This window comes from Halichoerus grypus, chromosome 3 (assembly GCF_964656455.1).
Source record: "Halichoerus grypus chromosome 3, mHalGry1.hap1.1, whole genome shotgun sequence".
NCBI lineage: Eukaryota > Metazoa > Chordata > Mammalia > Carnivora > Phocidae > Halichoerus > Halichoerus grypus.
Window position 1 is genome coordinate 187,345,731 of NC_135714.1, and position 14,280 is coordinate 187,360,010.

At 34.7% G+C, this 14,280-nt stretch overlaps 1 protein-coding gene across 4 annotated transcripts in view; it reads left to right on the top strand.

Moving 5' to 3' along the window:
• Positions 1-14,280, top strand: part of MICU3 (mitochondrial calcium uptake 3) — a 111,700-nt gene that overhangs the window by 67,037 nt on the left and 30,383 nt on the right. For 3 of the 4 annotated variants that reach the window (XM_078069682.1, XM_078069679.1, XM_078069683.1), the window contains 3 exons: positions 2,470-2,552; positions 5,130-5,201; positions 8,334-8,372. In XM_078069682.1, the coding sequence (XP_077925808.1) occupies positions 2,470-2,552; positions 5,130-5,201; positions 8,334-8,372 (194 nt within the window). The remainder of the gene's footprint in view (positions 1-2,469; positions 2,553-5,129; positions 5,202-8,333; positions 8,373-14,280) is intronic. The other variant, XM_078069680.1, reaches the window with a different exon arrangement.

Sequence of the window (14,280 nt, forward strand, 5' to 3'; positions counted from 1 at the left end):
CCTCATGATAATAAACATTATTCAGTTTTCGTTTGAATGTGAAATGTGAACGCTTCTTGACTATCCTCCCTAAAATAGCTCCCTCTCTTACCTCTCCCTTTTTATCCCTTTACCATGTTTTATTTTCTTCATAGCACTTAAAACTACTTGAAAGTATTTGTTTATTGGTTTATATGTTTTTGTCTCCCCATACTTGAATGTAAGGTCCATGATGGCAGAGATTTTCTCTTTTTTGTCCATTTCTGGACAGTGTCTAGCACATGGTAGCCTCTCAAAAACTAGTTGGTGAATGAGTGAAAAAAAAGAATAAATGAAAGAATATCGCTAGAGGGATTTCTGTTTGTGGGGATTTGTAGAGATGTCTGGAAATGCGAATTATCAGTGAAACTCTGTCATTAGAAACAAGTCATAAAATTCCTTGTACTTCTATGATTAGAAAAATCAGAGCCATTATGTTATTCTGAATTTAGTAATGAATGATGTTATGTTGGAGTTCTGTCGCAGGAAGTTTGGGGGATGTACATGTGTGCATATGAATTTTGAAAATTATCATCCTTTATTTTTTCTTGTATTTTTTTTCCTCCTGGACTCAAAATGAAATTAAAATGTTGGTGCTGAAGAACAAGAAGTGTTGTGCAGTTAGTAATACAACTATCTGAGGTTGTTCCACACTGGAAGCCATTATGATTCAAGTCTAGTCAATGATGAATACTCCATGAAAACTAGAGGAGTACCAAGGATATCAGAGACTTGTGAAAAAGTTATATTGTTAGCTATAGAACAACTTTGGTTACAAAACTGTTAAGTCTGAAATACCTAAACTGGCAGAGTGACAGGCAAGAATATAATAGAACTGGTTAGGAAAGCCACTTGTTGAGATGGGACAGGGTATGGATAAGAGTGTAGGAAAAAAACATACGGTGGTTTTGCTTACATGGAAAGGTTAGGATCTTTGGATACAGTGAATCTTCCTTTGGAGTTCAGAACCTATTTTAGAAACTTCTGGGAATTTGAATTGAGAACTTTTGGATGTTTTTTAGATTAGAACCAAGAGAAATGTGAAAACAGAGCTGGCAGAAAGTGGGCTAGAGAATTCACCTTACCTGTCTATGATTCTTTCCTCTTTGCTATTTATTATTTTAACTTCATTTTCCCTTCCAAACAGTGAGGACTTCTTTTCATTGTGTATTTTCAAGATCATTTTAAAGCTTAAAACTTGGTTATTAGAGATAATGAAATTTTTTATTTCTTTCTTAATTGAATGCTAATGAAAGTAAGTTTCAATTCCTAAACTATATGCCAGAAATGAGCCTGCATATAAGACTGGCTTCTGTTTCCATTTTCAGAGTCAGCTATTACCGGTTAAGAAAGTAAGGTTACATGCTTCTCTTTTGCTAGTTTCAAGATTTTACAACAGGTAATGCTAAATATATCTGTGGGAGGCCCCTTTTAAAAACTTTTTGCCAGTCATCTCAAAAGAAAGGGTCAGAGGGACGCCTAGGTGGATCAGTCCGTTAAGCTAATGACCCTTGGTTTTGGCTCAGGTCATGATCTCAGGGTCTTGAGATCCAGCCCCCCAGCAGGCTCTGCGTTCAGTGTGGAGTCTGCTTGAGATTCTCCCTCTCGCTCCCCCTCTACCACTCCACCCCTCACGCGACTGCGTGCGCCTGTGTGTGTGTGCGCGCGCGCGTGCATGTGTGCTCTCTAAAATAAATGAATGGATGAAATCTTAAAAAAAGAAAGGGTCAGATGTTTCACAAAGGCATGTGCACTGAGCTTCTCTTTGAAGGATATGTAAGTTTTCTTCTGTGGGAGGTTTTCTTCTTTATGCTTTAGAAGGGGATAAAGGGATTGAACCTCATATAAGGTTCATAAAATTAAACAGTTCTTAGTGTTTACAAGTGCGTCTTTCTCAGAAAAGCAATTGTTCCTTGTATTTGGGGGAAATTGAGAATTACCCAAGCCTCTTTTATTTTATATGTCTGCTTTTGAAGCTCCTGAAAGTTTAAACCCACTACGTAATCTCTTGTGCTTGACATTTATTTTCATAGGTCATTTCCATTCTGAGAATCAGGATTGGTCCATTGTGTCATATTTTTTTTCTTTTGTTCTAAATATTGAACATATGTGATGATTTGCTATTTCCCTTTTAAACTGACAAACTTGGGATAACAAAAAGAAGTACTTCTTTTTGGAAGTTAAGGTAGTTAAATTCTACTGCGTGTGCTGCACAGCAGCTATCAGACAAATACTTTTAAAGTGTATTATCAATTTTGCTGCTAAGAGTGCTAATACATGAACCAGAAATATGTATACATATGTAGCTTTTATTATATTTCATTAATAGTAACCTGCTTTTAATTTCTTGCTGAAAGAAAGTATTTTTGTACAGAGTGTACTTAACTATTCACAACTGCACTTTAAAAACATTTTTCCATTTCACAAGTGCCTTTCTGTTCTTTCTGGCAGAACCACATGCAGGTTTTAGAATAGCTTTCAACATGTTTGACACTGATGGCAATGAGATGGTGGATAAAAAGGAGTTTTTGGTGGTATGTATATTATATGCTGCATTTTATCAATAAATATTGCTTCTTTACATCCTTATGTTTTTGCATTATTTGGAATAACATAGAAGGAAGAGTGAAAAATTTATGCTTTCACCTTAATTTAATAAAGAAGTACAGCGTTGTGTACTTTAAATAATTTTTATATTATAAAAATATAAATTGTATTCATTATATAAAGATGATTATAGTTGTTTACATGTTTTCTGAACATTTGAAATGAGTCAAATATTTTCCACTGGGTGGATAACAGGCAGTTCAAGGTGTGGTATATGCTCAGTTATGCTCAGACCCCGTCGTATCAGCCCCCCAGCCACAGCTCTTTGCCACCGGAACTTCCCTTCCTTCTCATGATAGGACCTGTGGTTTTTTTTTCTGCTTTTCTCTTCCACTCATGACTGCCTTATATTCCAGTCTTGTCCCCATTTTGCTGTTCCTTTCTCTTGTCTTTGAACAAGGGCTGATCTAAAATGGGGAGAATAAGATTGTTCTGAGGTATCTGCCTTCAGTCTTCCTCACCTGACTGATGCAGCTTGGTGCTGGTTTGGCAACATCATCAGCTGCTCACTCATCTTGCCACTCCCCTTCCAGAATTTTCCTATTTCTTCTTACCCATGGATCCTGCATCTGCTTCGGTGGCAAAATGCCTGTTCTATTTTTTTTCTCCAAAGTAGAGATCCTTACAGTAACAAGTTCTACCCTTAACATTTATGTTCAATTCTGTATTTACCTATAATTCCTAGCTAAAAGAAAAGGGAGAGATGGCATATAAATAGCCATCTTATTTTCTATTTTCTTTTGTAACAAGCCATTAAAAATCCCTCAGAAAACCTCTTAAACAGCTTAGTATTTTCCTCAGAGGCTGAAACATGGAAGAGAAACTATGAAATCATTCTTTTCTGTGGTAGAAAAGGGAAGAGATAAAAATCCTTGTCATAATGAGTAGCCATTCAAAAGGAAGCAAGCAGACTAATTACTGGGATCTATCAGATGACTTACTCTAACACCCATGTAGCCCTTGCCTGGGGACAGTCCCTGAGCCACACCATTGGAACCTGGAACCATGAAGGACCCCTCATTTGAGTGCTTTTCAGGATGCCGTGGGGAGGTGAGAGTTTTCAGTTTCACTGCGAAGATAGACATATGTTCCTAACACCCTAAAATAAACAGATTTAGTTTAATATAGTTTTGTTATGATAGCATAAAACTGTATTTTAGGACTTTCAGAATGGGCCTAGTATTCTAAATAATTTTTAATAAAGTTTCTGTGGCAACACTGCCAAGTTCTACCCCATCGACTAAAAAAGTACCTTTAGGAACTCTGCGTTGAAAGGTGTCTCTATAGATGTCCTTTGGAATATTGTCTGTTTGTGGGGATGGGAGGTAAAAACGTTCACGTACAACTTGTGTCCCCTCTCTACTCTTTGCTGTGGTTTACTCTTTGCAGGGCTGTCCTGCTACCTCATAAGTGGTGTTTTTTGTTTGTTGTTTTTATTTGTTTGTAAACAGCAAAGAATTCCTGAAAGCAGGAGGTAGAGTTGAACTGACTTCCTTGTAGAGGTCTAAAACCTATGATTCTCCTGCCTACTTAAAAAATGATTATTAATAACCCTTGCTAAAAACTCTTTTCACTAAGAAAAAGTGTGAAAATAAATGTATTTGTTAAAAAATCATTCAGATTCTATACTGTATTTGTGTTATCACATATCTTGGGAGGTGATACGTTTTATTTGACTTTCAACTATTGCCGTACAAAATGAAATGAAGAGTTAAGATAGCTGTTCCAGTTACAAAGCCACAAACAGTGACCTCCCCAGAAAGCTGTGATAGAGGTAGGACTAGGCTTCCATTTGTAAAATAGGATTTTAAAGAGGTAATAATACCATTGATAATAGAGCTGACATTTCTTGAGAGGTTACTATGTGACAGGCAATGTGCTGAGTAACTATCTGTAATATTTCCTTTGCACAGCATTCTTACAAGACCTGGTGATTGTACCTCAATGTAGCTGGAGGAAAAAAAAAATATTCCTCTAAAGTAAGGAATTATCTACATGTTCTGGAAATGGAAAACAATCCCTCAAATAATTAGAGTAACTTGTCCAAGGGGTTGTACGCAGAGCCCACAATGTACAGTTACCTGAAAGGGACTTTAGGGGGCGTCCTCATTTCACATATGAGTAAATTGGAGCCTCGTGAGGCATGTGTGACCGAAGATGGGCTCACACCCAGAGCCCCTGAATTCTATTCCAGTGTTATTTCTACCCCAGCTGGCTTCATCTCTTTTATTTGTGTGTCACAAACTCCCTGTCTTTATGTCTTAGAGATAAAGTAAAGCTATAATTTTGTAAGTTTAACTGAACCATAGGCTGCTGATGGCAAAGGGTGTGGGTTTTTTTCTCAGGAAAAAAAAAATTGGTATCAGAAAATGTATCTGTAGTAGTTTTAATGTTCTTGGTAGATGAAGCTAATTCTTTGTTTTTAGGATATACCTAGCACAGAGTGGTAACTAGGTACCCAGAAACTCACTGGATATTTGATTCTTGATCACTTTCTCTTTCAGCTTCAAGAGATATTCAGGAAAAAAAATGAAAAGAGAGAAACAAAAGGAGATGAAGAAAAGCGTGCAATGCTGGTAAGAATAATTTATAGTAGTTTAAGGTGGGTTTTCCAGCTGAGAATTATTTTATTCATGTTGAAAAACAATAATTAAAGTCTGTAACTGTGGAGCTGTCCCTTTTGGGAAAACTTTCTGAAGTTCTTACATAGAAAATTTGCTTCAGATTTATATGCATCTCTATCAATATTATATCCAATATTGATATTAAACATGTGTGTCCATAATCCCACTCATTATATCATTTTCATCCATATTGTTGTTATCCATGAGATTTGAAGGGTATATCATATAATAGATGAATACAGATCATTATGCATGAAAAAATTTAAAGGTGAATTGCAAAGATTTAATTATACATGTGAGTGAATTTAGTGGCACTATAGCCATATGAATGTCAAACAAAAACAAGGAATAATATGTTTTTTTGAATTCTTAGAAATATGGGCTCTTCTTGGATGACTAATGTTTTCAACTTATTCTGAAGGTAGAGTTAAGCAACATTTCCCTCCATTTTCCTACCAGTTTTCTTTTTGTTTATCCCACATATTTCAGTCTGACAGTATCCCAGGTTCATATAATAAAAATAACAAACATGTTCTGAGATCTTACTATCAGGGACTGTAGTAGATGCTTTGCATGCATTTTCTCATTTAATCTGCTAATAGTTCTCTTATTATCTGTAATTATGTCAAAGCCAAGATTGGAGTCCATGGCTGGGCAGCTCCCAAACTGTACTTTTACCCACTATAGCATATTTTTTCATCTGGTACTTAGCAGAAACACAGTTCTGTTGAGATGTAAATGATAACTGTTTCCTTTGCAAATTAGTGACCCTGTGCAGTAGTTTAGTTGGTCTACCTGGAATTCAAATAATTAACCTCAGGGAGTTGCGACTTTTTTTTTATGATTTTCATTGTTATAAGGATATGTATTATGTTTTTTAAAAACATGGATTATCTATAGCAGATGGTGCCATATTCAATCCCAATAGATTAAGTTTGTATTTATGTTTAATAAAATCAGATTATCAGGATATGAAATACCTATTATTTCATAGTATATTTGACTATAATTATCAATATTTGTTGAACCACCCTCAATATTCTAATTGACAAACTTATGGAAGACACTCTTAAAAAATCAAAGAGCTGATATAATGTTAGCCAGGAATTAAAAGGGGCATTACGAATTCTCTAATTCAGGTCTTATGGTTTTTAAATTATAATCTATAAATCCCATAGGAATTAGCCCCATAAATGCCATTTTTTAGAATATTAGCAAATAACACTAGAGAATTAAATACCTTCATAAATTTTATTTTCTGTAGATAACATTGAAAGAGTAAGCAATTGTTTTAATTTTGATGGATTAGCTATACTTAACTGGATAGCCAAGTTGTTAATAAAATATCATTTAGGAGGTTGAACTATGTTAATTAATCTTTTGAGATACCTCAGTGATAGAATAGATCATATTTCAATGGATATAAATTTGTGTTTTTTTAATTTGAGCATAATTGAAACACATGGTATTTACATTAGTTTCAGAAATTTAACTGTTTTATTTATTTGTTTATTTATACTACTTCCAGAAAGGACTTGTGGATCTTCCAAGAAAAACACAATACTATTTTAATCATTAACATTTACAAAAATACGTAAGTCAAATAACGAAGGGAGAGAGGAAAGGGAGAAATGATAGCAGACAACCCACATTGGGAAAAGTTAGTGTCAGCACAAAGCTTGGCTCTGAGCTTTATTGCAGCCCAAGTAAAGTAAAGTTAATGCTGATTTAATGCAAATAGCTCATAATAATGATATAGTAAAACCTCATTAACTTGGACTAATTAGGGAAAGTCTATCTGAATTATGAAACTTAAATTATATCAGTATACCCTAAATTATATAATTTTATATGCGTACAGGTCAGTGAAGCATTCTCTAGCAAATATATGGAGAAGGAGACTTGTTTTAAAGAATAGATAAAAAGAATTTATAAGTAATATACTGTATAACTTGCTTATATGTAAAGAAATGCTTACTAGAGTCATTGATCTACACAGGTACCTCGTAGGTATTTATCTTACAGAGTTTAATTAGTGCTCCTGAAATTTATTTACATAATTTAGCTATCAAAACTATTCCTTAAAACAATTCAGAAGTAAACTTTAGTACAGCCTCTGAACTAAATAAATAGCATTCTAAGACAGTATAGCTCTCTACAAATATTTGTTACTATGTTTAACAATAATGATGATTAGTGGTAACTTACTGTTAATTGTTGCCACATTTTAAATAATGCAAATCTGAACTGATGAGATTTTTGAGTTTTTAAGCCATTGAAATTTAGTGTGTAGTGAAAATATATCAATTACATTAGGGAGACAGTATAACACAGGCTTAGGAGTCATTTATTATCTGGGTGACCTTGAACAGGTCCTTAACCTGCCTGTGCCTCAGTTTCTTCATTTGTACAACGGGGATAATAGTAGTAATGACCACATGTGATTGTTATGGAGATTAAATGAGCTAAAACATGTAACCACTTAATAGTATATGCTTCAGAAGGAAAGAAGGGAACATAACATTTCTTGAGACACTCTGTGCTATATCCATTATAAATGTTACGCCCATTTAGTCATCATTACATTTCTGCCAGGTAAGTATCATACCATTTACAGATGAGAAAGCCATCTTAGAGAGGTTCATTAACTTGCCTAAGATCACAGCACTAAAAAGAACAGAACAAGATTCCGCTGCAGATCTCTCGTACCATTTCCACTGCCATGCTGATATATCTAGATTGTTCCCCTAACCCATATAGAATTGCTGAAGCATGTCTAAATAAAACCGTGTACTTCAGAGGAATGTTTTACTCAAAGCAGTAGCTGATCAGAAAGTTAAAGTGAAAATGATTGAAATGAGCACAGATTCATTTAATATTTAATTATATGAGATTTGAAAAACTTTGCTACTCATCTTTAACATTTATCCCACTTGTATTGTGTGTGTGCTCTATATAGAATGTAGCATAATGATTTGCCCTTCCTAATTGATTATTTTGTCGTCTTTTTCTTTTTTTCTTTTGCTATACTTGGGTTCATTCTGAAATGTGACACTTCATTTGGCCCTTTGTGCTCTGTGTCAGCGTCTTCAACTTTATGGATACCATTCTCCTACTAATAGTGTATGTACAATACTTTACATGTTCTTTATGTAAATAGCCCTCACCTGTTATGCTTGATAATGTTATCTCTTTATATATAGCTATATCTGCTATTGAGAATGTTTAGGAATTTATTGAATATAATAAGGTGCAGCCAAGCCAAAATTTTCTATTTCCTTCCTAGATTTATGAGAAGACTAAAATTTACAGAGCCACTATGTATCTTTAACCTTAGATTAAACTAAGGAAAAGCTGAGTGAACAACCACCAAAAGCTCTGGTAAAATAATGAAAATGTTATATTTTTCAGCAGTGTTTGAAGAGTTAAATACAAATTATGGAGCAGATTCTCAGGCTATGCTCCTGCAGAACACAGGTATTTTAAGAACTAGATCTCTCCATCTGATACAGTCTTTTCTCAACTCTAATAAAGAGAATATTAATAGATAGACTTTTCTTCGTCATTAGTATTTCTGCAAAATTTTTCTAAAACTTTTGATGCCTGCCTACTGCCTGTGGTCTATACAAAAGCCTGGTATGATACCTGATACATTTAATATATCAATGTATCATGTTATTTCTCAAAGAGGATTATGATTTTCAGACTCTTCTTTTCTTTTTTTTTTTTTTTTTTTTTTATTTATTTATTCATGAGAGTCAGAGAGAGAGAGAGAGAGAGGCAGAGGCAGAGGGAGAAGCAGGCTCCCTGCCTAGCAGGGAGCCCGATGCGGGACTCGATCCCGGGACCCCGGGATCATGACCTGAGCCGAAGGCAGACGCTTAACCATCTGAGCCACCCAGGCGCCCCAGACTCTTCTTTTCTTGAAAAAGTTGAGAATTCCTGCAAATACCTTCCAGATATTCTTATGCTAAGCTTTTCTTCTTTCCTTCCTCCTAGAAAGTCAGAGCTTGTTGGTTAGCCCAGCTCCTAAACAACTGAGAATAGGCCATGGCCCCTTTTGAATGTAAACATGCACAGTTCATTGAATTTCCCCAACGATCCTTAAGTCACTTGGAAGGATCTTTCAAATTATCCCGCTGAGAGGAGCCCTTCAATTCAGGTTACCTGACTCAGTATCCTGCTTGAAAGTGTTACAGTCGTAAGTGTGCAGCTCTAAAGCAGGTGTGCTGTCTCCTGTGTTGGAGAGTTGATCAAAATTCCATACTATAAAAATTAACTCTGTTCTAGATTTGAACATATATTGGAGGATGATTCAGCATAAAATAAACCCAAGGGATCTTGCTTCAGTCACAAGGAATGGACCTAGAACAGGTTGGAGAGTAAGCCAAGTCCATGGGACCCTTATGACTAATTCTTTTGATAACTCACAAGTACTTTAAATTTTTACTACAAAATTCACTACTGTTTCCAGTAAATAAAGTCTGCCATATTCTTAAAAATTTTAATGTTCCTCTAGTAATCATTTCAAAAATTTGTAAGAATGTATAAAATGAAAATCTCATAGATTATAATGCCATATGCCGTCTGAAACTTAATAAATGTTAATAATATTTGTGACTTTAACTTATTCTTCTAATCTCATGTGTCATTGCATGAGCCATTTTTCCAACTGTGACATTTTACATTTTTCCTTTAAACTCAAATAATTTTCATATAGATGATTATGTGGTTTTTAAAAATATACATTCCAGAGTACTATCATTAAAAGGAAACAGGTACTAACATAGCTCTAGTTTAAGTTACATATAGAAATTGCATATAGTAATTCAGAGAATAAGAGAATGATATTAAGAAGCCGATTTAAGGGGCGCCTGGGTGGCTCAGCCGGTTAAGCGGCTGCCTTCGGCTCAGGTCCTGATCCCAGGGTCCTGGGATCGAGCCCCGCATCCGGCTCCCTGCTCAGCGGGGAGCCTGCTTCTCCCTCTCCCTCTGCCTGCCTATCTGCCTACTTGTTCTCTCTCTCTGTGTCAAATAAATAAATAAAATCTAAAAAAAAAAAAAAAAAGAAGCCGATTTAAATGGCCTATTTTGCTTATATTATGCTTGCTTATTTAATAGTAAAGTAAATATATGATTTTACATTTTATTGTGGTAGTATTTTTTTATTATTTAACTGAAGACATTTTTTCCATCTAAGAATATAAAATACATTTTTTTAAAGGTTTTATTTATTTATTTGACAGAGAGAGACACAGCGAGAAAGGGAACACAAGCAGGGGGAGTGGGAGAGGGAGAAGCAGGCCTCCAGCGGAGCAGGGAGCCCGATGCGGGACTTGATCCCAGGACCCTGGGATCATGACCTGGGCTGAAGGCAGACGCCTAACGACTGAGCCACCCAGGTGCCCCTAACCTTTTTTAAAGGCTGTAAATGTATGGAACAATGCTAGACCAATTCTCAGGTTGGCTTGAATTAACTAGCAGTTATGTGCTAGTTTCCAAAATTGTAGAACAACTGGAGTGCCAAAGTATCTAATGTGAGTGCAGTTCGTGGAGCTGAATATAACCTAAGATTCTACCTTTAGGAAGAAGTTCCTTCAGGAAAGGCAGGGACCCTCCTGACTTTGACTATAGAGAGATTCTGTGGCCTCTGTTAATAACCTGTTAGAAAATTTAATCGCTCTTACAGTAGATTCTGCCTGTATTATGTCAAATTATTTCCTGCTACAGTGTAAGGTTGAGCATTCTCCTTCATATCCATGAAAATAGTTACCTTGTAGCCTTTTCTGTTCTGAATAACCATGATTCTTTCCATATTTCTCATATATTCAACTCTTGATTATCTTGCCACAGGAATGAAAACAAGTATTAAAAATTCAAAAGAATAAATAGTGCAAATCAAGTATATTTTACTTTGAAATGTCCTATATGGTTTTTTTAAGTGTTTTAAAGATTATTTTAATTGCCCTAATTCCATTGTAGTCAGAAGAATGCCAATTTTTATACAGTTTTTGACATGTGTTGAAACTTGTTTTATGGACTAAAACAATGTCTGTGTTTGAAAAGAATGTGTATTCTCCAACTAGGGTACAGAGTTGTATTATATAGAAGACCAAACATGTTAATATATGTTTTAAACCTCTATCATTACCAATATTTTGTCAGCTTGATCTGTTAATTAGTATGTTAAAGTTAAAATTAGTATGTTAAACTATACTTACAGTGATAGACTTGTTAATTTTTACTTGTAATTGTTATTTTTAAATTTTATGTATTTTGAAGCAGTGTTACTCCCTGCTATAATAATACAGATTTCTTAAATCTTTTTAGTGAATTGAATCTTCTCTTATATACTATCCTTAGATCTCTAGAAATGTTTTTTGCCTAAAAATCAATATAGTTGTCAAAATAAATATACCAATTTTATTTTTATTAATATTTTGTATTATTTTCTATTTAGTTTTATTTTCTGTTCTTTAGTAATGAAACTTTCCCTTATTTTTATTTTTTTTTATTTTTTTTTTTAAAGATTTTATTTATTTATTTGAGAGAGAGAGAATGAGAGAGAGAGAACACATGAGAGGGGATAGGGTCAGAGGACGAAGCAGACTCCCTGCCGAGCAGGGAGCCCGATGCGGGACTCGATCCAGGGACTCCAGGATCATGACCTGAGCCAAAGGCAGTCGCTTAACCAACTGAGCCACCCAGGCGCCCTCCCTTATTTTTAAAATACACTTTTTAGTTCAGAAATTTACTGCAAATAAAATGTAAATATAAAATTAATAATGAAAGTTTAGATCTCGTATAGATCATAAATAAAACATTGCCATGACCCCAAATGCCCCTTCCTAGGTCTTTCTAATCATAATCCCTCCCTCTCCTCCAAGAGATAGCCACAATCATGACTTTTATGTAAATCATGTCTTTGCTTTGTGGTTTTACCACCTACTTAATGCATCCTCAACAATATATTTTTTTTAAGATTTTATTTATTTATTTGAGAGAGAGAGAGAGTGAGCGAGAGAGAGCACAAGCCAGGGGGGAGAGGCAGAAGGAGAGGGAGAAGGAGACTCCCCACTGAGCGGGGAGCCTGATGCGGGGCTCCATCCCAGGACCCCAGGATCATGACCTGAGCCGAAGGCAGATGCTTAACCAACTGAGCCACCCAGGCGCCCCAACAATATAGTTTAGTTTTACCCGTATTTGTGCTTCGTATGAATGGGATCGTATTAAATGAGTTTTTCTGTTCTTGCTTCTTTGACTCAACCATCACGATTGTCTGTTTCATCTGCACTGTTGTATCCAGTCCTACTTTACTCACTTTTATTGCTGTAAGCAGCAGTTCTCAAACATTCTGGTCTCAGGATCCCTTTATTGAAAAGTTAGAGAGGACCCAAAAAAGCTTTTGTTTATGTTGGTTGTATCTGTATTTACCATATTAGAAATTAAAACCGAGAAATTTAAAAGTACTTACCAACCCATTTAAAAATAATAAACTCACAAGTTAAACATATTTTATGAAAAATAACTTAAAAAATGTAGTGAGGAGGGTGGTATTTCACATTCTTTGGGAATCTCTATAATGTCTGGTTTAATAGAAGACAGCTGGTTTCTCATGGATGCTTATGCATTCAAGCTGTTGCAGTATGTTATTTTGGCAACAAATACTACTAATTGTTTCCCCTGAAGTGACAGGCTCACTTGGTTCATTTTCAGAAAACTGCCCACCAGATACCAAAGTCTGAATAACTATACTTTCTCTAGCCATTGTTCTTTCAAGTAAAAATGGCAGCTCTTGAAAGAAGTAACTAGTTCACCTTGCAACACAAACCTTTGCACAAAGGCTTTTTCTCAAGACAGCCATTATACTTCAGAAGTGTTTTATGCATGCTTCTAGTTTCATCACATTGAAAATTAAAAAGGTGTGTGCTCAAAGATTAATTTAAAAAATTGTGTTTTATTCTTCAGCAAGTACATTCTTAAGTGAATTTTTTTTTTTTTAATATGAGTGTATGGAACTGAAGAATGTAATGACTTTGGTCTTTGTTGCCACTGCTGTCTTGTACTAAGACATCAGCAGTTTTACCCACCATTGCTGTTACACCATCACTCAACATAGTACCTGAGGCAAACAACATCTATACGATGCTTTTAAGAAGATATAACTATTTTATATTTTGTCCAGCTTTTTCAGTTATTTTCAATGAGAAGCTTGCTGCTGCTTACTAGCCTGTCATTAATAGAAACCTGGCATATCTTTTCGGTTTCTGTCCTTATATCTTGATATAGGTCTTTTTTAAAAGCATATAATTTGTGTATGTTATTGCTTCTTTTTTATATGGGTTGATAATTTCTACTTTTTAATTTGACAGATTCAGTCAGTTTACATTACTGTGATTATTAATTTATTTGGATTTATTTTAGCCATTCTATATACTCTTTTCCTTTCTTACCTTTCTTTTGAATTAACTAAGGTTTATTTTTACTCGTTTTATTTTCTTCTCTATTAGTTTAGAAGACACCATATTTCTATGTCTTATATAGTTATTCTTGAAATTTTAATAATAAGTATACTTAAAATAATGAAGTCTTATTAGATAGGCCATATCTTCAGCCCTTCCTTAAAAATAGTCTTAAAGTGCTTCGATGGCTTTCATTTCCCTCCTGGCATGGATACTTGAGGTTATACAGTGTTTGTTTTTCTTGTCTTTCTTTCTTTTTTTAATCCCACAAATTAGATTTCTTAAATATATACGATCAGTATTAGTTTAGAATTACTTACATATTTGCCATTTCTTAATCTCCTTTTTAATCTCATTCTCTCCTAATTCTTACAATCTTAATCTCAGAAAATATATCCTCAAGTTAGGATCTTTCTGGAATTATCTTGATTTTGCCCTTATTTTTTCCCAGTTGTATTGAGATATAATTGACATGTAACACTATATCAGTTTAAGGTGTACAACATAATTTTGATATATGTACATATCGCAGAATGATTACTATAAGTTTAGTTGACCTCTGTCACCTC